Genomic DNA, 26439 nt, shown 5'->3' with positions numbered 1-26439 from the left:
TATACAACACAGAATAACATTACCCAACAGACGTCATTCTAATGACTCTTCAACTGATCTCGGTTCTAAAACATCACGACTAAGTTTTTATTATGACTACCCGACAAAAGTAAAATAATACTTCTGATCGCAAAATCAACAATCCTAAACTGGAAACGCTGACTCATTTTCATCCTATAAAGTATTTGGTATCAGAATCATAATAAAAGGAACAAGGTCACCTGAATATTCCCGATGATGCAGTGTCCAACTGCAGACATCAATACGCTTCTCACCATACGCCGCGCTTACGCTGCGTCACCTGGCCCGCTGCCGCTGCCACCGCGCGCCCTGGTTCGCTGCCGCTGTCGCCGCGTCCCCAGGTCTGCTGCCGTCGCCGCGTTCCCTGGTCCGCTACAGTCGCCGCGTCTCCTGGTCCGCTGCCGTCGCCGTGTCCCTGGCCTGCTGCCGCTGCCACCGCCGCCGTTGCTCGTGTACCGGATGACGATGTACTGCGCTTGCCTTGCATCGCAGTTTTTTTGTTGGGGTCGAATGCAAGTAGTTCTCGATGAATCAGCTCCGATGATTTCAACATCTTCAATCGTCCGGGTCCATCTCACTTCTGATGTCGGAGATAGGAGATCTCTCACTTTCGATATGTCGGTGAAAGGAGAATCTCACTACTCATGTCAGGAATACTTGTGGGCGTTATGACGAAGGTAGCAGTAAAATAATAAAGTCTTCGATATGGAACTATTGTTTAATTCTGTACATTGCACTGTTACTTTACTTAAGCTACTGATGGGGCCGGTATTTCCTACCGACTACTCTGAGAAGAAATACCGAAACAAACTCAGAGGTCTCAGTCACTCTCAAAGTGCAAACATGGTTACAAAGTACATGAAAGGCAATTAACTGTTACAATATCAAACTAACAGGTTACAGACTAGGTATACAGTTGAAACACACGACGGTTCAATATTCGACCGCACTGGTCGGCTGCTGCACGAGAAGTGATCGACACGCTGCTCAGCCGATGAATCCTTGACTCCGTCGAGCGCCGAGGGTGGACGCCTGTGTTTCAATTCTACCCTCGATCCCGACATGTATATTATGTATATGTGCTGGTGCGTGATTTCTCACATTTGCCTGAACCGATTTTGACGCGGTTTTCAGCATAGTATTTTTCAGACTTAGGAGAAGGATTTCGGGATATTACTTGACGTAAAAAAGGAGGCGGTAAAGAAAATTGAAGACGCTTTCAGTTTTTTTTTAAATTATTTATATATTATATTTATAAAAAGTTTTATTCATTTAGTGTATGTATGTAACAACGCATGCGTTGTGTGAATGACATTACTGGAGGCCCAAATACGGGGAGTAATCCCAATTTTCCCAAGCCCCGATTCCCCAACAAGCCTTAAATTACTAACCCCCAAAAAGGCCGGCAACGCACTAGTAACACATTTGGTGTTTCAGATGTCCGAGCGGCGGCGATAGCCAGCTCACCATCAGGTCATTCATTAAAAAAGTTATTCGTATAACATTAACAATTTATGATATAGATATAGATGTGTATGTACAATAAGATTGTTATAAGTTTTTAAACTGACATGGTCACTAACACTATCATTAGAACTTGAGACGGTATATTTACCATGTTTATTTAGCGCCACGAATGAACAGTTCATCCGTGATAATGGCGCTTGCAATAGTGCCGAAATATCGGGAACTCATCGACATAAATAAACATGGTAAATATCCCGTATCAAGTTCTAATGATAATAAGATTGATTATTTTATTACCAAAGAATGCGTATTTTTAGAGAAAACAGATAACTAGCTAACATTGCAATGATACATATTTGTGAGAAAACAATGTTTTACATTGTACAATCGCGCCACACTATCTATTTATCTATTTTACACAAAAATATACCTCAAAATTATACCGTATGGGGAAACCTCTTATGACTTAATTTAAACCACATATTTGTTATCCTCTTGGCTGACGATACACGAAATATAAGCAAAATAGGCCCAGTAGGCAAGTCAAAAAGTGCATTATTCTCTTTGAGCTAATTTGAACACTCTTTACAAATACGGCATTGCAACAGCCGCGCCACATATCCATAACATTCCTAGACAACCTACAACATTACAGCTCTTCTGTGATCAAGAAACATGGAGCTGTTCATACAGAATTTAATACTTGATTAATTTAATTATTTATTTTGTTTGAAAATTTAATATTTTTAATTTTCGGTTTTCCTTGAAATATTTAGTTGTATTATGCTTCTGTGAACAAGTAATACTTGTAGTTTCATTTAAGTCATATGAATGATCTCCATACTGTATATTGTTTACACTTTATATAGCAACAATCACACAGGTACAGTTACACTTATATACTATAATCTTCAACATGCTCCTCTATCCAGGGTAAGAACTTGGCAACATCAGTGAATATGACGTAATGAGTCGGGTCACATCTGTAGATCCCCTTCAAAGCTACAGAGAGGGACACCACTCCTCTGAGGTACCAAGAGCCATCCCTTTGGAAGACCATGCCGCCTCCGCTGTCACCGTTGCATGCTGAGCCGACTGAAATTTAAAAAATATTTTTTAAGTTTCTCATTTTCAAATGACCAGGGTGTATTATACAATGTACACCCACTTTTCACTATTTGTGTTATAAGTCCCAGGGTGGGAGCCTATTGCCATATGCAGGCCACAATTCAAGACTCGTAGCTACGACTGAGACATCTTCGAAAGCGAAAAATGCCCAGAAATACTTATCCCGACCCGGAAATCGAACCCGAGGCCCCTTCTCCGGCAGTCGCATTTGCAACAACTCGACCAGCGAGGCAGTCGTAAAGGCTTACTGTAATGTACACCTCTGCCTACCCTTTCGGGGATAAAAAGCGTGACATTGTAATAATCCCATATTATTGTTATGGTGCGTCCACATCTAGCGAATGCATTCTCGAAATAGGTTCCGCGAACGTCTCGCGACCGTCACATAAATTTATCAGATCTAGACGTACCTTAATTAGCAAGATCACGTTGTTACAGAGAATTACGAGACCTATATACAATTATTATACTATCCTACTTAATATTATAAATGCGAAAGTTTGTATTTTTATTTGTAGGTTACACCTTAGCGTCAAAACGATTGAAGACATCGAGATGAAATATCAAACAGGGGTAGATTTTGGTCTGGAATAACACATATGGCACGTTTTATCCCACTGGAACCGGACAAAGCCGCTGGTAGAAGCTAGTTACATATAGTTACTTATATTTTTAAGAAAACTTTTAACTTGTTACGTAATATCATTTGATACAATTCTATCACAATTTGATACAAACAATATTCACTTTTAACACAAACACCGTCTCCATTGTACATTCAAATTGAATCAACAGAGCTCAATAGAATACACTCAGACGTAAAGACGGACACGAAACCACAGTGTATACACAGCTCCATATCTAGCTGTACACAACCAGTTTATCATGATCTCGCTTCGTATGACCTTGCCGAATATTCAAGGGTCAATTTATACTGGTTTTTATAGCTTGTTGTGCGTACAAGGTAAATGATTTATGCTATGTCTGTGCATGCAGCTACTGGATAGAATATCTTGTTAGACCTGTATAAATGGAGTCAAAGGCTAAAGGTTATATGATGTAGAATGTCTCTCTGTCTCTCTGTTGGGGTGTTTGTCAGTATTGCAATAGGTACAACGTCACGCCTTTTTAACCCCGAAAGGGTGAAGAAGTAGACATTACGGCACGTAATGCCGCTATACAATGTATACATACTTTTCACCATTTGTGTTGTAAATCCTATATAATAGAAGGTGAACCTATTGCCATAAACTGGGCACGATATTAGATTCCGTGCTACTACTGAGACATTTGCGAAAAACCGATAAAAGTTCAGCAGTATACTGACCCGGGAATCGAACCCAAACCCAAACCCCTTGTCCGGCCAACTAGGAACTTGAAATTCTATGTTGTGTTATTCTACGTATTTCATTAAGTATATTAAATATATCTCGATAATAGCTTAATATTCGATACACAAATTGTTGTTTCAGGTCTGGGTGATGTATGTGAACTTTGTATGTACCCACGACACAGGAGAAATTCCTAGTATGGTAGCCAACGCTATATAAAAAAACAACAAATCAAACCATCACACAAAGCTTACCATCTCTATACCCAGCACAATACGTCTTATCGGAGGTGAAAATTCCAAAGAATTTTTCGTAAGAACTCAGACAGGTCTGCTGGTCTACCACAGGCATCTCCAGGAGTGTCAGCTCCTCTCTCGCCTTCCCTGTACTCTCGTAGCCCCAGCCCACCACCTGGAAACATTATAGATCAATATCATAAATACAGCACTCATAACATATGTGTGGGAGAGCCATGCTTCGGCACGAATGGGCCGGCTCGACCGTAGTGATACCACGACCTCTAGAAAAATCGACGTAAAACAACTCTTGCATTGTGTTTCGTTGTGCTATATTCATATTCATATTCATATTCATTTATTTGCTTTCCACAATGTATGTACATAGATGTTCTTATAGGTAAAAGTAACAATTATGGACCCAGTTTGGGCACAGCAATTTTAAAGATATAAAAATTCAGGCTTAATAATTATATAATTTTATATTATTATATTGTATCTTAGTTTAAAATGCTTAAATAATTATAATTATTGAGAACTTAAAATTATACTTTGTAGGTGAATACTTATGTGTGTGTGTATGCGTGTGTGTGTAAGAGAGAGACAGAGGGGAGGGAGTGTGTGTGTGTGTGTGTGTGTGTGTGTGTGTGTGTGTGTGTGTGTGTGTGTGTGTGTGTGTGTGTGTGTGTGTGTGTGTGTGTGTGTGTGTGTGTGTGTGTGTGTGTGTGAGAGTGTGTGTGTGTGTTATTTTTTTATTGATATATCGTCCATAAACTCTTTTATTGAATAGTAGCATTTGGAGTGTAAGAAAGTTATTAATTTATTTATAAATACAGAGGTTTTAGTTTCGTCTTTGAGCATTTTAGGCAAGTTGTTGTATATTTTTATTGACATGATTAACGGACCGGAAGAGTGTATTTTTAGGTTGGATGTAGGTAGATTTAATCTATTCTTGTGTCGTAGACTATATTTTTTTTGAATATCTTGTCTGGCATTATAGAATTCTGGGTGAAGTCGGACAAATTTGCATATTTCTAGTATGTATAAACAGGTAAGTGTGAGAATTTTATGTTTTTGGAAATGTGGTTTGCAGCTGTCTGTTTGTTCGATATTGGTTATTATCCGGATCAGTTTCTTTTGTAAGGTAAAGATGGTATGTGTATCGGTACTATTTCCCCATAATATGATGCCATAACTAAGCCACGCTTGGGCGTAGGCATAGTATGTAACAAGTGCAGTTTGTAGGTTGGTGGTTTTTTTGATTTCGTGTAATGCGTATGAGAATTTTGAAAGTTTCGCTCTAATTTTTTGTATATGTGCTTTCCAGTTTACATGTGTATCTATTGTTAAACCGAGGAGAGTGAATTCGTTAACTTGTTCTAGTTTTATGTTATTATAAGAGTAGTTTAGTTTTATTGGGGCTTTTTGATGGGGGTGGAAGGTAATTAATTTAGTTTTGGAGAAGTTTATTTCTAAGTTATGGTTTTCCATCCAGTTAAATGTTGAGGTCAGTAAGGAATTTAGTTTTTCATTTATATTTTCAGTTACTTGGCACGAGGTGAGTATTGAGATATCATCTGCAAATAATACACATGGTCCATTTATTGTTTTGGGAAGGTCGTTTATGTAGATGAGGAATAGAAGGCATCCTATGACGCTCCCTTGTGGGATTGACGCGTTTACTGCTTTATGGTCAGATCTGATTTGTTGTATTTCGTTGTTGTTTTTATTAAAATACTCTATTTCTACTATTTGTTCTCTATCTTTTAAATAGGACTCAAACCATTTTAGAGCATTTCCCCGTATCCCGATCCCGTGTAATTTATTTAAAAGTATTTTAAATTTCACCTTATCGTAAGCTTTAGTCATATCAAGTAGTATACCTATTGCGTAATTTCTATTATTTATTATATTCAGGGCTTCTTGTACGTATTTGTAAACTGCTAAAGCTGTGGATCTATTTTTACGAAAACCATTTTGACAATCGTCTAGTATTTTATATTTTTCGCAAAACGAATATACGCGGTTGCTCATTGCCTTCTCAAAAATTTTTGATGCCGTAGGTAGTAGTGCTATGGGGCGGTAGTTACTGGGGTCTGTTTTATTGTTTTTTTTATGGATAGGTTTTATTAAAGCTATTTTTAATTCTTTTGGGAATAGTCCTTCTTCGAATGATTGATTAATTAAAAGGTAAAAGGGTAGTGTAAGTTCGTCAGCGCAATGTTTGATTAGCAAGGGGGTAGTTCGTCAATACCATGGCTTCTTTTGTTTTTTAGGTTTTTAATAATACGGTTTACTTCGTATCCGTCCATTGGGCTGAGAAACATTGTATTTTCTGTAGGACAGACTACCGGAGCCCCCATTGGTTCGGTCCCAGAAGGGTTGTTATTTTCTCCTATAGATACAAAAAAGTTATTGAAAATGTTTGCTATATGCTTAGGTTCAGTAATTGCGTTATTGTCTATGTTAAGTTTTAAATTATTTTTTTCTCTTTTTATTGTTTTGTTTGTTTTTTCGTTTATTATGCCCCACATCGTTTTAGTTTTATTTGTTGATTTGTTTAATTTGTTGATATATAGCAATTTTTTTGATGTTCTTACCGTTTTTTTTAGTATTTTTTCGTACTGTTTATAGTAGTTTGTTAGGATGGGTTCATTGGTTTTCGTTGTTAGAATCTTAAGTAGTCTTTTGTTTTTACACGCTATTTTAATGCCTTTTGTTAGCCAATGTTTTTTGAGATTTGTTTTTAATTTAATTTTTTGTAAAGGTATACACTGGTTTAAGTTTTTTATTAATATGTTTTTAAAGTTAGTATAATTTTCATCGATTGTTTTATTAGTTGTTATTATGTCCTGCCATTTTTGTTTTCCTATTTCTAATTTGAATTTATTTATGTTATCTTCGTTAAAGATCCTTTTTTTAGTATACCAGATTATCTGTTTACTGTGATTGGTGTTCTTTATTTGCATGTGTAAAATTGTTGCACTGTGGTCAGAGAAACCTAGTTCTTCAATGGTAGTGTAGTTGTTTTTGTTATTGAAATTGGTAAATATTAAATCTAGACATGTTGAAGTTGTTGTAGAAATTCGTGTAGGTGATTTTATATGTTGTATGAATTTGTGTTCTAACATGAAATCTAAAAATAGGTTAGTTTTTGTTATGTTGGTATTCCTGTCGCGCATGCGCGCTTGGTATTACTGCGCGCCCTTATGTTGGCATTACTGCGCGGGCTGCGTCCCGCGCATTCTATTCGATTTTAAAAATATTAAAACAGTGTGCAACAAACTAGCGAGTTTGATTGACGAATGTCATTTCCCGATTTCCCGCGCAAATACATAACAGTGGCGACGAGCGGATTTTACATTTGAAAATATGTCCACGGGAACAACTTATGGCGTTCTTACGACGTTTGATCACTCATCACAAGAGTGGAACAACTTTAAGTTGCGATTAGAACAATGGTTTATCGCTAACAACATTACTTTCGAAACCGACAAGGCAACTATCAAGCGTCGGGCGATACTTTTAACGTCATTATGTGAATCAACGTTCAAACTTGCATGCGATTTGGCGCTACCGAACAAGGTAGAAGAATTGGGTTACGAGGCGATCGTGAAACTCCTCGACAACCATTTTACTCCAAAAGGTTCGGGTTTGCAGAGAAGTCAATCTTCTATGCAGCAACGCAGTGGCAAGACGAAACGCACACTCAATGGGCCGCTAGGATTAGAGGTTTGGCAACTCACTGCGCATTCAAGAATTTGGAGGAAGCTCTGCTGGATAGGTTCATCATGGGCATGACACCGGGACGTGAGCGCGACAAGTTGTTCATGCAGGATCAGCGGGAGCTGACTCTTGCAAAAGCGATCGACTTGGCGGAAAGCGTGCGTTGTGCACGCCTGGCGTCGTCGACAGCGGGGGCGCAGGCGACCGCGGCGGCCGGTGCGGCCACAGCGGCCGCGGATAGCGTCTTCAATATCTCCAAGAAAGAGAAGTGCAGTGTGTGTGGTTTCACCAACCATAAATCTAATCAGTGTCGGTATAAAAACTTCAAGTGTAAAAAGTGCAATAATAAAGGTCATTTGCGTAAAATGTGCCCTAACGAGGGAAAAGTGAAATACGTGGAGGAAGGTATGTTGGACTGCGGGGACGACGGTGAGTGTTTTTATAATATTCGGTGCCTAAAAGGGAAACCCATGACAGAGCGAGTGACGGTCAGTGGTCTAGCCTTAGAGTTCGAAATTGATAGCGGTTCAGCAGTTAGCGTAATCTCTAAAAGTACTTACAACTCGAATTTTAAGCGGTTGCCATTGTCAGTCACCAAAAAACGACTATTTAGTTATACAGGGGAAAACATCGAAACTATTGGAGTTGTTGCGTTACCTATATCATACCTAGGTCGCACACATACACTGGATGTGTACGTAGTACGCGCAGACGGGCCTCCGCTACTGGGCCGCGACTTTATTCGGGAATTTAATCTCGAGCTAGCGCCGGCAGCGGCTACGGCGGCGGCGGAGCCCACGAAGGCGCGCGTACACGTCGTGAACCAACAAACACCTTGCGAGTCTGATACGAGTGTCGGTAAAGAGCTTTGTAAAATGTTTCCTAAGGTTTTCTCAGGCAATCTCGGGGCGTTTAACAAATACAAAATTGATTTACATTTAAAACCCGATGCACAGCCAATTTTTTTTAAGGCGAGGCCTGTTCCATATGCTCTCAGGGGGAAACTAGACGAGGAGCTCGACCGGTTATTAACGTTAGGCATTTTGAAGCCCGTGGAACATTCAGACTACGCGTCGCCCGTGGTACCAGTATTAAAAAAGAACGGTAGCCTTAGACTATGTGCGGACTACTCAGTTACAATCAATAAACAGTTGATAATTGATCAATATCCTTTACCAACGGTGAATGATTTGTTGGCTAAGCTACACGGAGGCGTACAATTTAGTAAAATAGATTTATCTATGGCTTATAATCAATTTATTTTGAACGAAGAGTCGCAAAAACTAACGTGTATCAATACTCATCGCGGTCTTTTTAATTTCACCCGATTAGTGTTCGGATTGTCTAGCGCACCAGCTATTTTCCAACGCGCTATGGAATGTTTACTTTCGGGAATCGACGGAATTATCTTTCTATTAGACGATATTCTGATAACGGGCTCAAATAGACACGAACACAAACAAAGGCTCTCTACAGTCTTACAACGTTTAAATGATGCAGGGTTAACAGTACAAATGAGTAAATGCGAATTTTTTAAAGATGAGATTGCATACCTTGGTCATGTCATAGATAAACACGGAGTCAGAAAATCACCCGATAAAGTCAAAGCTATTTTACAAGCTCCTAAGCCAACAAATATAATTCAGTTACAGTCGTTTTTGGGTCTAACAAATTATTACCGGAACTTCGTGCCGGATGCGTCATCTATATTAAGTCCATTATATGATCTGTTAAATAAAAATAAAAAGTGGGAATGGACTCATAGGCACAATGACGCGTTTGTCCGAATAAAAAACATTTTAGCGTCCGATAGAACTTTGGCACATTTTGACCCGAATGCTAAATTAATATTAACGGTAGACGCCTCACCGACCGGGCTAGGTGCAGTACTATCGCAAATAGGTCCAGATAGGTTGGAGCGGCCTATTTCGTACGCTTCCCGAACGCTCTCGCGGGCGGAAAAAAACTACGCACAGGTCCAAAAGGAGGCAACTGCAATCGTTTTTGGGGTTAAACGTTTCCATCAGTACTTGTATGGCCGTTCTCAGCCGTTTGTCCTTAGAACTGACCATAAACCCCTGTTGGCTATATTTGGCCCTTATAAAGGTATTCCCGAGATATCCGCAAATCGCCTACAAAGATACGCCATATTTTTAGCCGCGTATAATTACGTGATTGAATATATTAGTAGTAAACAAAATAGTGCGGATTATTTATCTCGCGCGTACAGCGGCGACAATGAGACGGAAACAACAGACGAGCTCACGGAATGCGAGGATCGCGCGGCTTACGTGAATTTCGTAACGGACGGCGATCTGCCTGTCACGTTAAACGATTTGCGCCGGGAAACGACTCGCGACACTAACCTGAGTACTGTAAAGGATTTTGTGTTAAACGGTTGGCCTAGGAAGGTTAGTGACGCCGAGTTAAAACCATTTTTCAATTGTCGAACTCAGTTATCTTACGAAAGCGGTATATTAATGCGGGGACATAAAGTAGTTATTCCTACAACTTTGCAAGAAAATGTTTGCAGGGAATTGCATAGTTCGCATTTCGGCATCGTAAAGATGAAGGCAGAGGCTCGCAAACGGTTATGGTTCCCCGGCGTGGACGCTGCGCTGGAACGAGTGGCGGGCGCCTGCACGGTGTGCGCGGCATTGCGGCCCGCGCCGCCACACGCCCCTCTTGCACCTTGGCCGCTGCCACCGCATCCGTTTTACCGAATTCATTTAGATTTCTTGGGTCCATTTCATAATTACATGTTTTTAATTATCGTGGATGCTTACAGTAAATGGGTCGAGTGTTATAACATGCCTTCAACTCATAATTCAAAGACAGTTATAAGTAAAATGCACGATTTTATGTCACGGTTTGGTATTCCACATACTTTGGTGAGTGACAATGGTACGTCGTTTACATCATTGGAATTCAAAGAGTTCTGTAACCTTAACGGTATCAAACACTTGTTATCGCCGGCTTATCACCCGGCTAGTAACGGGCAGGCCGAAAGTTTTGTCAAAATTGTAAAAAAGGGGCTGAAGGCAATAATTTTACAGGGTTGTAACAAATTAACAATACATGATAAAATTGCGAAATATTTATTCGATTACAGGAACTCTAAAAATAGTACCACTGACAAGTCACCCGCGGAGTTAGTGTTTGGGCGTTCGCTGCGCTCACGGCTAGATTTATTGAACCCTAACGCACCGTCGTCATCGACGTCCACAGATCTAACTCAAACCGTCGCGCGTAAACAGTCCTTACAGGCTAAACACTTCCGTGGTGTACTAAGACCAGAATTTAAAGAGAACGACCTTGTCTGGATAACTAAAAACACTAACAATAACAAAGTGAATTGGCTGGAGGGTATAATCACAAAGAAGATCGGAAATCTTATGTACAGCGTATACGTGCCACAATTAAATGGTGAGGTCACTAGACACATGGACCAAATAAGGAAAAGACTGTCTTCGCCAATATCATCGGCAACTGGTGAAGACCAGGACTGGGATCCTGACGTGATTCCGGATGTAGCGTCGCCTGCTACCGCTCACCCCGAACCTGCCACACATCGAGAGGGGGAAGGAGAGGCGACAACGGTTCTGGAACCAGCTGCGGCGACGCCGCCGAGCACGCCAGAGACTTCACCGCCATTAGCCACGCCGGGGACCTCACCACGCGCCGCCCGGCCCGTTACGCCCCACAGGCGAAGAGCAATTAGCCCAATCTTTTCGACTCCTCAGTCGACCTTACCATTAGATTGATTAAATAGATTAACCCCTTACTGCATACCCAGCCACAGTAGGTAGATATTAGTTAGTATAAGTATATTCCCCATCTTAGGGGGGAGAGATGTTATATTGGTATTCCTGTCGCGCATGCGCGCTTGGTATTACTGCGCGCCCTTATGTTGGTATTACTGCGCAGGCTGCGTCCCGCGCATTCTATTCGATTTTAAAAAATATTAAAGCAGTGTGCAACAAACTAGCGAGTTTGATTGACGAATGTCATTTCCCGATTTCCCGCGCAAATACTTAACAGTCTTTAAAGTATTATCTAAAATATTTATATTTAAATCTCCTCCTATAATAACATTGTACTTAGAGTATTTATTATTTATATAATGCATAATTTGTTTTAGTTGGCACATAAATATTTCTTCTTCTTTTTTGTTCCAATAAATAGTTACTATTAGTACATTTTCTTTAGGTAGTTCTATTGCACATGTTTCTATACAATATTCTATAGACATATCTCTAATATCACATAGTTCCTTACATTCTATATGTTCTTGTAACAATATGCAGACGCCGCCGCCTCCTCGAGTGCGCCGGCAGTAGGATGCTGCAGTTGTGTAGCCGCCGATGTGTAGGTGCTCTAGTTTCTCCTGGGATAGCCACGTTTCAGTTAGACATATGGCGTTATATTCTGGTTTTTCGTTAATAAAAGCTTCGAGTAGGTGTTGTTTATTGTTTATACTTTGTATATTTTGGTAAAGAATTTTAAATTGTTGTTCTGTAGTTACGAAATGTATTGTTAGGAGGGGCTTCGTTGTTGACCGGTGTATAGTTTATGTTCGTGGTTTGTTGAGTTGCTTTTTCTTGTTGGTTTGTTTTTAATGTTGAAGTTAGGTAGATTTCTTTGTCATCTTTTAGTGTAACTAGTTTTCCGTCTATAAATAGTCTGTTGTTTCGAATTATTGCATATTGGCCGTTATTCCGTGCTTTCATCATTTCTTCACGAAGTAAATTTCTATGTTTTCGCGCGTTTTCATTTAAGAATTCGGTTATAAATATCCCAGTTCCTTGAAAGTAGTTACCGTTCTCAGTTATGTACTTGCACATTCTTTTGCTTAGGAGCTCAATTACTAAAGGTCGAGTTTTTGTATTCTTCCTTCCTAGTCTATAGATCTCTTCAATGTAGCCCGTCAGGTCTACATTAAGTATTTCATGAAACATATCTATCAACCTGCTGTGTAGTTCCCATTCGGATTCATTGTGCTGTTCAGAGAAACCATAAATCACAATTTTTTTCGAGTTGTTTTCTGCGTGTTTAGGTTCTAGTGTGGTTTTCGAAGTTTGTAGTTCTTTAATTTCCGCTTTCAAGGTTTCATTCTGTTTGCTTAAAATTTCAATCCTTTTGTTAATGTCTTTTATTTCTAACGCTCTTTCATCATTTTTCTTAGATAGTATATTGGTTCTTCCTTCTAGTTCTTCTTTCAGTTTAAATATTGCCTTTTTTATTTCGTCCTCAATCGTGCTCTTTATTTCGGAAATTATATGTTTATTGTTTTCTTTTAATCTTTGCATTATGAGTTCACTCAGATTTTGAAAGGAAGGATTAGTAGGAGTATCGTTTTCCTTATCGTCTGAGCATAGGGTATCGCCCAGAAAGCTCGAGTCGTCAGATAGTGTCATGTTGAATGTACTGTTGTTTGGCTTCTTTCTAATCGTAATATTATTTTCAGGGGTGTTAGTTTGTTCTACGGATGTATTTAGTGGTTTGGTTAACTTATGTTCAAACTGTCGTATAGGTGTATTTAAGTTACCGGTTTTTGGTACTTTACAGCGGCATGCTTGACATTTCCATACTTTCTTTTGTTCTGGGGTCATACTATGAAAACCTATTTTAGAAATATTTGCACATTGTAGGTCGTATTTGTCTTTGCAAAAATAACAAACAAGGTTTTCTAAGTTAGGCAAATCTTGTTGACATCCTCCGCACACAGTTGCCATTTCTAGAGATTTTGTAGTAACCGCCCTCTAGTGTGTAATAGCGTCTCGGCTTCGATAAATCGCATAGGAATGTCTTGTTGTCAAAAACAGCGCAGTTGTTTTTGCTACTCGTCGCTAGATGGCGTTGTTTGTGTTTTTGATTTTAGTAATTTTATTTTGGTTTCTGTTTCTATTAATATATTATAAGGAAATAGCTGTTTAATACCTTTTTAATACTTCTTGAATATGTTCGTAGCTTGTGGTTCAATAATTTACACTTTTCCGGCACTTAACTGTTTTTAATTTTTGAATCGTAATTTTTGAAAAAGTTCGTTGGCGTAAACACAAATTCTTAGTTTTTATCACTTTTCTTCCAAAAATTCGTTTGAACTACTTTTTTTAAACACTTATAGTTGTTATGTATTAACTTTTATCGGGTTTTTAAGGTGATAGATGCACTTTAACTATTTTTAAAATTTAAAATACGCGGTACTACTTGTTTACGTGCGCACTGCAGCGCCACCCGCTCCCATACTAGTGACCCCCTCCCCAATTCCTTAATCCACGATTCCCTAACAAACCTTAAATCCCTAACCCCGAAAAACGCCAACAACGTAGGTACTTGTAACGCCTTTGGTGTTAGGGTATCCATGGGTGGCGGCGACTGGTTACCATCAGGTGACGTTTGCCGGCCATAAAAAAATATTGCCAAATTGACTAGCCCCGGTAAACCCACTCACTAGTCCACAGCTCCGGATGATTATAAATATTAATAATCATAATTTAGCAGCTACACCATAATATCAACTTAAATACATACGGATCCCCTTTCTCCCACGACGTATTTGAGTTCCTTCTCATTCTCGGGCCAGAGACAGGCAGGCTGGACTCGCTCGGAGTATGTCACCTCATCTCTAAGCTCCAGGATTGCCAGGTCCGAACTGAAGACTGTCGAGTTATATTCTGGATGTACGAATATTCTGCTTACCTGGAAAAATACAAATATAAAAAATGGGAATAAGATCAGTGCAATCAATGTTTCATCATCATCAGCCTGTTCTCTTCCACTGCTGAACATAGGTCACTCCAATGGCACGCCACTGAGCTCGATTTTCAGCTCCATGCATCCAACTCCTACCAGTCACCTTACGGATATCGTCACTCCACTTTGCTGGAGGGCACCCTACACTACATTTGCCTATACGCGTTTTCCACTCCAGAACACGTCTATCCCATTAGTTCTTCGACAAAATATGACTGCCATTTCAGCTTACTAATCCTTTGAGCCACGTCGGTAACATTAATTCTCTGTTGAATCACTTCGTTATTAATTTGATCTTTCACAGAGACTCGGAACATAGCCCTCTCCATAGATCGCTGTGCAACCTTAAATTGGTAGCCCAGTCGCATTTTTGTGTGCTGTGATGTTCCAAAATGTTGTAAAATATTATATGAACTTTGAAAAGGTTGCATTTATAGGAAGTAAAGATACTACGGTCACTGCTAGACATAAATAGGAAGTAATAAATAATGCAATTCTGCTAGACATTAAAAATACATAAAAACATACCGTCCCGTTCTAATTCACAATAGAAATTTGAAGGGCAGTTCCAAATTAGCTATGCACACACATGACCCAAGTTCTCTCAATCAATTAAACTGGTTTCAACCGGTTCCAACTCTCGACTGGTGCGGACAAAGGGTACTAATCTATTTTACGCAAATCAGATCGAGTGGCTATGACAAATCAAACTGCGCAAAGTAAATAGGGAATGAAATAAGCGGAATAGTTTAGTATGATAAAAATCTAGACTATGCTAAGGAGATAAAAGACCCTTTACTATTCCAACACTCTACTCTATAAACAAACCTCAAAGTTTTAAACCGATATTTTTAAGCAATAATTTTTTTTTTTTTTTTAGTTTGGAAAATCATCTAATGGCTTCTCCCGCCTTGTGTGAGGAGCCATTAGATGAGAGGGAGACGAGAGACTCAGACTCTTTCAAACTAGGGACCTAATTTTCCAAAAGCTGCTGCCAACTTTTGAACGTACGGATTACGCGGTAAAAAAAAGTAACTGATTATTTAGACCTTTGTAATTTCTGAACTGAAATAAAAAAATAGGAAGTTTTTATTGTTTACTTACACACATCTCCGTATAATTGATACAACAGATACAGCAGCTATCTACGCCCCTGAAGAAGGGGCCACCTCTTGACTGGACAGCATCTTACACACAAACATTCAAAACTACTTACAAACTTCACTTGTACTCCTTCAACGGAGTTCCTCAAGTTATGTTTCCCCAGGTATACTGTCAGGGTGTTCTGGTTGACGACTCTGGTGGAAAACTTCTTGGTGACGCAGTGGGCAGCTGTGATGACGTGCCGTTTCGATACCAGGGTACCTCCGCAAATGTATCTGAAGTCCACTGAAGTCTGGAAATATGGATGATGGATATAGTTTGTTCAACTTAGATAGAATAAGTTTGGAAAATGTTGTAGGTAATTTACTCTGACCTTTATAAACTTTTTAAAGGATTAGGTTGGTATTTATAGGTACACCTACGATACAGTGAAAAGATTAGCCTACTCTACGAAAACGTTTAGAAAAATACTTCTCTGAAAGACGTTTTCTTTTTAAATATTCAACTAATGATTTAATTTTTCAACGTAAAGTCACGCCTTTTATTCCCGAAGGGGTAGGCAGAGCTGTACATTACGACACGCATGACCCGGGAATCGACCCAGAGACCCAATGTCAGTCAGTAATATTAAGTAGAATATTATAATAAATATATTATATAGGTCTCGTAATTCTCTGTAACAACGTGATCTTGCTAAATGAGATACGTCTATACGATCTGATAAAGTTCGACCTCTCGACCAACGAGGCTTTTAATTGTTAACTTCAATGACAAATGACTTACTTGTTGCTGATACAATGCTATTTGCCACGGCCACTGTCCTTCCAAAGTAGCCGTTAAACTCTTATTACTCTTCTTATCCTTATTCAATAAAACGTTTCCACATATCAGCTGAAAAGAAACCATATACTTATTAACATTTAGAACATATATTAACATAATATTGTAGGTACACATTAATATTTCCTTGTACAAAACGAAACATCGCATACTCGAGCTGCGCATCTTCCTCGCACAGCTACATAGCTTAGTATCAGTGGAAACGGTCACATAGTATCACGGCTTAGCTATTACATCTTCTTAGCATAGCTACATAGCACATCTCTGGTGGAAAAGCCACCTTAAAAAACTCATGCAATAGAAACGAACCTAGTTTCACCCACCGGGCTCCATTCAAAACTCCGTGTTACTACAGAAATACTGCCAAAACCGAAAAAATACTTTAATAATTTGTACAAACTAAGAATCTATTCCAATACTCGGTAGTTCTAGACCGCTCTCCAAAAAAAAAACAATGCAATCAATATTTGATATTGACGCAAACTCATATAAAATATAATGTTTATTATGTAAGTCTACAAAGAATCTAATTTTAAATTAGCATTCTATGAGGATCTTTACCGTCACAGAAACCGGTTTTCCCATCATGATTGAAATCTATGCAAAATGGTGAATCAGGTTTATTTATAATATGTGACTATCCAGCTCAAATATGCGACTTATTTCTCCTCTACTATAGAAGTAGGTAAAAGAAACAATAGGGTAAGAAGGGCCCTATTAGTAAATTCAATTCGTTGATTTACAAACAAATAAATAATATTGAATATTTCGTCAGAAGTTTATTTCATTTATAGTTTAGAGTTAAAAGACAATGGGATGAGAAATGGCCCTATAATAGTAAATTCAATTCGATATAAAATAATAAACAAACGAATTGAGAATCCCTCTCTTGTGAGGTCAATTAAAAATAATCAGAGTTTGGGTTTGGTAATTAATTAAGTCATACGAGTACGTAAGGTACCAATATAATACAAGTATACGTAAGCCTATTATTTCCAAAATAGGGAAAGTCTTTTTTATGGTATAAACCGGGAAACGAGGAGACTTATCGCCTGATGGTATACAATCGCCGTCGCCATTGGACACCCGAAACACCACAGGCATTACAAGTGCGTTGCCGGCCTTTTGGGGGTTAGGAATTCAAAGATTGTTGGGAAGTGGGGAATTAGGAAAATTGGGAAGGGAAATAGAACCTCCGGTAACCTCACTCAACGAAATATGTATAACATAAGCGTTGCTTCACGTCGGTTTTCTGTGAAGCCGTGGTATCAATCCAGTCGAGCCGACCTATTCGTGCCGAAACAAGGCTCTTCCTAAGTGTCAACACGACTCAAAAAATACTTATAGCTTGCTGACAGATGGACAATGGGATTCCGTTTATATCCCTTGGCCAACGCAATCCTTAAAATATAAAGCTATATTATGTAGATAAATATATGTATGTAATATACAACAGACAAGTAGGTAATTAATTAGCGCTTATTTGTTAGACGCTAAAAATGCTTAATTGAGTCTGAGCCTAATTATAACAGGCCGCATATTGTATTAATCCTGCTCCCGACAATGATTAATTATGCTTTAAATATTAATTATGTACATAATTATACATATTTGATGTTATGTATTATGTTTGTGTGTACTGACAGCGCTGGTACAAGTACATAAACACATCTAATTTACAAAATAAGTAGAAATTAAGCTAATTATTATGTTATCTGCTTACGTCCGAATACTGAAACGTTACTTAATTTTAAGTTGTACTTAAATATCGTTCCATCTCTGCTTTTGTATTGACAGAACTGTTCTTGAAAGCGTCTAAAAATTTAGTGACGTTTGAGTATTTTCCCTTTACTCGCGTAACTGTTTGACTCGACTATTTTCAGTAGCAGCGCAGCAATCCGCGTCGTGTGTCGCAGAATGCTCATACTCATGAATATGAGCCTCTAGCATGGCTTGAAACTAGTCGACTTCCACGTCAAACAGTTACGTGAGTAATCAGATAATTTTGTCCTCTTCAAAAGTTAGTACTAAACAAAAAAAATACAAGAGTAGAGCCAAAACAAACAAATATATTTTCTACTCACTTCCATCTTAGGCCGAGGCGCATGGTTGGGTATGTAGAAAACGGGCAGCCCACCGACATAGTACTCGATCTTATCCTCCTTCCTGGAAAGTAAACTTAACAAGTTATAGAAATAGAAATAGAAATATATTTATTTGCTCCAAAACATAACATATAACACAGTAACTTTAGTCCACAAATAGCTGACAATAGGATAAAGAGCAACAGATAGCAACGTCCAGTTCCAAACTCCGTGCTACTATTACTGAGGAATTTTCGAAAAACCAAAAAAGCCCAGCAATACTTTGCCCGACCCGGGATTCGAACCCGAGACCCCTTGTCCAGAAGTCGCACGGCCTCTCGGCCAACGAGACAGGCAGTAGGATAAATCAAGGTAAATCGAGAAAGGCTGCAAATCAAGGTAAGGATGCGCAGTAAATTTGACTGAACTATGGTCAGCATTTTATTGTATTGTTCAGTAATTGCGTCACAATAATTTTTACCAGCTGGTGACGCTGTGTGGTCTGTTGGCTCTCCCGTGTTGTTGAGGGGTTAAACAAATGAAATTTAATATATTAAAATGTTAATTTTTTTATGGAATAGGAGGCTAACGAGCATACGAGTTACCTGATTTTGATTTCGTTTCAATTTGCAGTTACTTTGATATCACACGTAAATGTCCACCTAAAAGCACGGTTTCCGTCAACTGACGAATGCAAAACGAATGCTTGCATCTTGTGTTGAAACAATCAAATCACTATCAAGAACAAAGCACTTGTAACGCCTCTGGTGTTTCGGGTGTTCAAGAGCGACGGCGATTGCTTACCACCAGATGATCCGTCTGCTCGTTTACCGGCTTATATCATAAAAAAGCTTATTTAAAATGAGATCAAATAAATTAATTAATAAATCGTACCTCGGAATATCATAATCTTCAGACTTGTAGAACAAAGCTGCTGGTGCATCTGTGGTCAGCTGGTAGCTATTAAAGTGTGAATTTGTGCTCTCACCCGAAACCTTCATTATGTCATCACTACTGAGAAAAAGACAAAATAAACATTAGTAATGTATAAAATGAAGAAGAATTAAAAAAAAATATTAGTTCAAAATCTTCAATAACTCTAACACAAAAATTGGGAACAGCTAATGGTGACAGATATCGTAAGATATATAGGCGCAAACGCGGCAACGTCTCCGCGCGACATCACGACATCGCGACATCGACACCGCGTCTGCGCATGCTGCTCATGAAGAAGAGTCCCTTTGTGACTTGAAACTAGTAGACTTTTTCTCCATTAATAATATGTGAGGAAACCATTACTTTTAGTTAATTTATTTAAAATAAATTACTAACCCAAATAAATCTTTGTTAAAAAACTGGAAAATGAAAATTACTCTCTAAACTATTATTTTTGTTCTTAATTTCTTTTGTAGTTCAATAATGACAAGTCACAATACTCACTACTTAATATAGCCATCATCCTCTGCTTCCAATCTCATTTTGTTTTTAGTATGATGACCAACAAAACTCTGCGGGCTATCTCCATAATAGTCTACTGTTCTTTCACCAGACCAGTTCTGTTTCTGCACATTTTCATCAGTTCTCTTTATTGGTTTCACTACTAAATGATCTTCTTCATTGTCATATTGCTGATCTTTCTTCTGGTAAGTGTTTACTGGACTTACTCTTTGAGCCTTTTCAGGTTCGTACCTAGTTGTGTCATGTGAATATTGTGCGGTCTCATATCTCTTGTCTGACACCCTTTCCTTATCTTCAGGCCGAACGTAAATCGGAGAATTCTGAGCCGGAGTCTCAGTCCGAATGTAGTGACCAGCTCCGCTATACGTCGGTTGACTTTCAACCCAAATGAAAGATGAACTGTCGACTCCAGTCTGTTTTGGAACTACTATAGTGCTGTTGTCAGCTGGAATTTTGGGCCAATGCTTTATATGTACTTTTTGTTTATCCAGAGCGTGTGAGCTGTTTTCTATTTTATTTACAGGTAATAAAGTTTGATTCTCTGTTACCTTCACAACTGGCCAAACTACAGTTTTATCTGTAGTATAGTATGTACTGTCATTTGCAGTCTGTATGTAGACTGATGTATTTGTTTGAATATTTTCTACAATTTGTACTTCGTTGTTTTTGGGCCAGTTGTTTGAATTTTGAGAATGACCATGGCTGTGGCCTTTAGTTTTGTTCCTATGATCATGAGTTTTAGTGTGTTGGTTACTAGTAACTCTGCTGTGTGACCAAGTTTGAACCTTATTCTTTTCCGTAGTAACGTTTATTTTATCTTCAGATTTTTGTTGGGTGTTCTCCGCTTTATCGTAAGGCCAGACTTGAGGTTTAACAGTTGTCTGTAGTTTGTCTTCACCTTTAGCCCAATATATTGGTTTTAGAGTCGTTTGTTGCCAGTATTGGGGTTTTGAAGTGGTTTGCGTTGTGCTTTCTGTAGTTTTTGCCTCCGTCCAGAATTGTGGCTTGACTGTTGTGGTTTGTCTATCAACTAATTTCACTGGGTAAACATTTGGCGTTGTTGTTTGTGTCCAATAAGATTTTGTAGTAGTTCGTTGCTTGTCAATTTGTTGGTACCAATATTGTTGCGTTGATGTCGTCTGCTGTTTGTAACTAGTTGTTGTTGATGTAACTGTGGGTCTCACAGTAGTTTTATCGGTGTCTCTAGACCATACATCATACACAACTTGTTCAGTTATAGGTTTTGGACCTTCAGTAACTTGAGGGATTTCTATGTTGCATATTTCTCTCCCATTGACCCTTATGGCCTTTAACTTAGGTGTCACATTTTGAGATTTATACTGAACAAAGAAACGTACACTGAGAGGTTCCTGGGCACTGAGTTTCGTTTTAGTGTTTTCTATTTTGAAGTCTATGTTGTCATCGGTCGTTACCTCGCCTATCCAGTTCTGCAAGATAGACGAAGTTGTAACAGGAAAAGTACATAAGTTTAGGTGTATATTAAAATTGGAATTACGTGTGGATTATGAAGGTCACATTTAATAATTATAAATATTTCGATATTGCTTAAATGACATTTTAAGAAATCACCAAAATATGACTTTCATTGATGTGATTTAACAAATATGTTTTGTTTCTTCACCACTGAACAATCTCAGCTTTTTATGACTTACAACACAACTGCGGAATACTCCTAACGTTAACCTATCCATCTAACTACAAGTACATGTCTACGAACTAAACAAACAATATCAAATCTACAATAACGTTGTATATCGTTATCGTTATCGTATCGAGAGAGAGCGGAGGTCGCTTTCAATACGAGCAAACATGATAGCCCGCAGGTTTGCTAGGTGTTCAAGGGAGGTAAAAGTCACGCTATTTAGAGCGTATTGTACATCCCTATACACTTGCAGTCTGTGGGCTCGTTATACAAAAAAGTGCTATAGTGACCTCCGCGTTCTCTACAATAATGCGTTTAGGATTGTGGTGGGGCTGCCTCGTTTCTGCAGCGCCTCGGGCATGTTCGCGCAGGAGCGCACCGCCTGTTTTTATACATCTATGCGCAGGCGAAGTATGTCTCTGGTGCGCAGAGTGCGGGCCAGCTCCAACACAGTCCTGGCGATGATTGCTGACAGACTGGACTGCGCCTACATGCTGCATTGCTGCAGCAGACATGTTCAGCCAGAGCCATTTTGCAGGCGTTATTAGTCTTTATTTATTTTATTTATTTAATTCAAAAGTTACAACGGTAGTCTTGTGTCTGTGTACTGTGTATTTTTTGACTTTTATTGTAAATTGATTTATTGTATCAAAATTTTTGACTTTAATTATGGATGGATTTAAATTTCTGGACATATATCTTGATTATTTTATTTTATTTATTTTTATTTTTATTTTTCTTTTGACATAATTTATAAACATTGAACATTGTATTTTTATTAACGTATGTATTTTATAAAGCATGCAAGAATTTTGTCAAACTTTTATGGGTCCTGAAACCTGAAATAAATGAATTTATTATTTATTATTATTATTATTGTCAGTCATGTCAGTCTGGACAACTGGCTGCCGTGCAACGGTTAGCAGATTCGATTCATGCCCTGATCAAATCTTTATGTGATCCACAAATAGTTGTTTCGAGTCTCAGTGTCATATGTATGTGAAATTACTTATTAAACGCACCCATGACACAGGAGAAAATCCTAGTGTCCTAGTGCAATTTTTTTAATGAATAAAAAATAACAAATCGACTCACCCCAAGTATATCAGCCTTGCTATCAAGCACGATATTCATCCACAGTCCGTAGAGGGTAAACTCCGAAGTAAAATTAGCGACACCATACCACTTGCCAACTTCATTGCCCTGCGGTTCATATTTGAACACACTGGGACAGGGCGACACAAAATCCGAGGCTTCAGCCACATGCCCCGTCACCGACATTATGAGAGCCAGCATGGAGGTCACAGTCCGAATCTGTAAAGTCACATTAGACATGTCATTTTCTTTATCTATATACTCATTATTATGCCACTGTATTCGTCGTCTCATGTCTTATAAGTTCACTTAAGACTGGCTCCGTTTTAACCCGATGTATTTTATAATAGGTACTGACAAAAGGTCCGTTCATTCTTCCATTATAATAGCTCTGTTTGTTATTGTTTAGATATAAATATGTAAATAACAACAGGATTCCATAAATATTCTAATGCTCTAAGGTATTTTTTTCAGCCCATGGTGATCGTGACCAGTTTATTATTTATTAAACGGACGTAAACATGCTTTTGTTCTTCTCGCTTGAGTTTTCAAGTAATTTCGAATATTCCATTCATCTAAACTATGGTCTAACAATAACATTCCCTAATAAAAGGAGTATCGAATTTGGTGCAGTCGTTTGGTAGTTATAGTCATATACGCAATACGCAGAGATTTCAATTATTCTTTTAAGAATTTCAAGAGGTAGTGGGTTGTCGATTGAGTTTTTGTGTGTTCCACATTTTTATAAGAGCCTTTAACTAAATTAAATTGTTATATTTTAACGGTAACCTTACTATTGGTAATAATTTTTGAGGGAGGAAAATCATCTGATTACATCTCCCGCCATGGGTGAGTTGAGAGGAAATGTGAGACTCTTATTGGCTAAAAACCACCCCGTTCCTACTCCTGCTTTTCAAACCGGAGCCCCGGTAACTCGCTAAGTAGTCTGCAATTCCGGGTAACGGTAAGCTAAATTGCTAAATATTCCAAATATTACAAATGGTCTAAAGTTCATTCGTCTATCAGTTTTTTAGTTGTTGTTGGGTGTTAAAATAGTATTTAAACATTGATACTTATTCGAACTCGTACATAGTAAGTCAATTTATGGGCTCAATATAAATTTTGATAAAACATGCCGTATATAGCCATTTATATCAACTTGTATTTACTCGTCTAACTCGTCTTCCGCAGATTATCAAGTACGACGCACTTGATTTCACAGGTTTTTAAACCTAACTAGCAAACCCGGCAAACACCTTTTCGCCACCAATAATTTTCCCGAATTTTCTTTGCTATAAACCTCACGGAGCCCGAGACCTTTCCAACGAATGCAAAACCGTGGAAATGGTTCGTGCGCTCTGGAGTTATGGCGTCAAGAAGGAAAACCCGACTTATTTTTATATTATAGAAGATTATAGTGTTTACGGCAATACCTTAAAATAAGCCACCACCCACGTTTAATCATTGACAACACTGATCTTTTTGGGAATTCAGTAAACATAAGCACTGTTAGGATAGGAATCTGTAAACTCCAAATAATGCGTTTGATATCAATCATACTAATATTATAAATGTAAAAGTGTGTATGTGTTTGTTTGTTACTCAATTACGTCAAAACGGCTGATAGGATCCAGATGAAATTTGGAACAGAGATAGGATTATAGTTTGGAATAACACATCAGCTACTTTTAATTTACGTGGGTGTAAACGCGGGCAGAAGCTAGTTGATTATAAACCTGTTGAATCTATTATAATGATATTATGTAAGTCTAATTATTCATTGTTTCCTCCTAAACCTGATGTTAGACATTCCATGTCTCTTGGAAATCTTCCAACAAAATACCACAGCAAAAATACTAAAAAAAACCGGTCCATGTATAGAATTAATCACCACACTTGACATAATCACCACATATCCTAATCACCGAACTAGCACTGTCACTAATCACCACAAACAAAGCTTACCATTTTGAACTCTAATAACAGTTCTCTATTTACAAAAAAGGTTTTATGTTATCTAAGCACCGTCGGCGCACACGCATGTTTTTGCACGAATGACATATAAAGATATTCTTAAAGTTCAACTTCCAATGAAGAGGATCTGAGGAAAATATTCTTTGTGTTCGAAAGAGATAGATATATAACGTGTTCTATGTGTTAGAAAGAGAAAAAAACCTGTTAGTTTATTATGCTTGTATCTAAAATATCTTAGAGGTTATATTATGGAATATATTAATAAAGTCGCTCCGTAAACATGTTTTGCATCATTTATTTCTGTGATACAAATAAAAAACTGAATACCATTTTAGGATATTTAATTGAATGGCTCATTTAATTTGATGATTTGTTGTTTAATTCTTTCAATATTATGTTATTGGAATGTTATTTTTAAATGTTACCGCACACTAGGATTTTCTCCTGTGTCATGAGTGCGTTTACAAACATACACTTGACACTCAGACGCGAAACAACAAGTTGCGGTCCGTACAAAGAGTTGCTCCGTGCGGGAATCTAACCCGCTACATGTTGCACGGCAATAGGGACGGAGCTATACAACCTACATAGCTCCGTCCCTCTCGTACTGCTCAGTGATCGATCATTCTGCCAGAGCAGCGGTCAGTGATGACACAATTGTAATAGCAGACTAAGGCCCCAGTTGCCCAGCCACCACACCAACCGTGCAGTAAGGTTCAGTATTGACAGTTCACTAAAGTTTTATACGCAGTTCACAAACCTACAAGTTTGGTTTTATGTGAGGCATTGCTGTGCTTACTTAAACATATACCGGCTTTGGCTCGAAGCAAGAGTATGAACGAGGTGGTAAGTAAGATCGGACCTCCTTCTCGCCTCACCCAAGACAGAAAGCAGTTATTCTGTGAATAGTCTCCTCAAAAAGTACGTATTCTGACCACCTACTTAGTTGTGTACCATTCCGGAGCTACGAACTGCCTAGTGGGTTTACCGGAGGTTTTTTCCTCTCAAAAAAAGCTATGTACCATTTCCACTTCTTCATTATACATCAATCTATACATGTAGGTATACTCATTTACTGGACGTCCTTTGCTGAAGAAAAGCCGCTCCCTAAATCATTCATAACAAGCAACAAATAACATATTTTTAGACAGTGGTGGAGAGCAAAATGGCGTCTACACCACTTACATAACAGACCAACAATAAAGCTAACGAGTAAGTAATTAATAATTATAGTTCCCTCAGGAGCGACCCAAACAATACAGGGTCACCAATTTAGAGGAATTTATTAAAACAATTGTGTTTCTAATGTGTAAGGGAAAATCGGAGTGTCCAGTGGGTCCAAGTAATCATGAGATTTTGAATTTGATTGGTAAATAAAATTTAAGTTTGATAAATAAAAAGAAACGTTGGCCCACACTAGAATTTTCTCCTGTGTTATGAGTGCGTTTAGAAACATAATTACAAGTTCACATCCTGATCCAGAACAACAATCTGTGGATCGCATAAAGACTTGTACCGTGCGGGAATCGAACCCGCAGCGTGTTGCAGGTTGGTTG

The 26439-nt window shown here is 38.4% G+C and overlaps 1 protein-coding gene across 2 annotated transcripts; it reads right to left on the bottom strand.

Annotated features, from left to right (window-relative positions):
• Positions 1 to 1785: 1785 nt before the first annotated feature.
• LOC118274913 (uncharacterized) lies at positions 1786 to 25016 on the bottom strand. 2 transcript variants are annotated; one of them, XM_050697101.1, is made up of 10 exons: positions 24875 to 25016; positions 22910 to 23128; positions 20134 to 21599; positions 19588 to 19707; positions 18694 to 18775; positions 16553 to 16660; positions 15882 to 16061; positions 14444 to 14611; positions 4202 to 4358; positions 1786 to 2583 (listed from the first exon to the last, which is right to left on the bottom strand). In XM_050697101.1, the coding sequence occupies exons 1-10, from the start codon at positions 24875 to 24877 to the stop codon at positions 2384 to 2386; spliced, it is 2703 nt and encodes a 900-aa protein (XP_050553058.1). In that variant the 5' UTR covers positions 24878 to 25016; the 3' UTR covers positions 1786 to 2383. The 2 variants fall into 2 exon arrangements, with proteins under 2 accessions (XP_050553058.1, XP_050553059.1); XM_050697102.1 differs by having other exon boundaries at positions 19588 to 19704.
• Between the last annotated feature and the right edge of the window lie 1423 nt (positions 25017 to 26439).

The sequence above is a fragment of the Spodoptera frugiperda genome, chromosome 11, assembly GCF_023101765.2.
Source record: "Spodoptera frugiperda isolate SF20-4 chromosome 11, AGI-APGP_CSIRO_Sfru_2.0, whole genome shotgun sequence".
NCBI classification, from domain to species: Eukaryota; Metazoa; Arthropoda; class Insecta; order Lepidoptera; family Noctuidae; genus Spodoptera; species Spodoptera frugiperda.
This window is presented reverse-complemented; position numbering and strand designations above follow the sequence as displayed.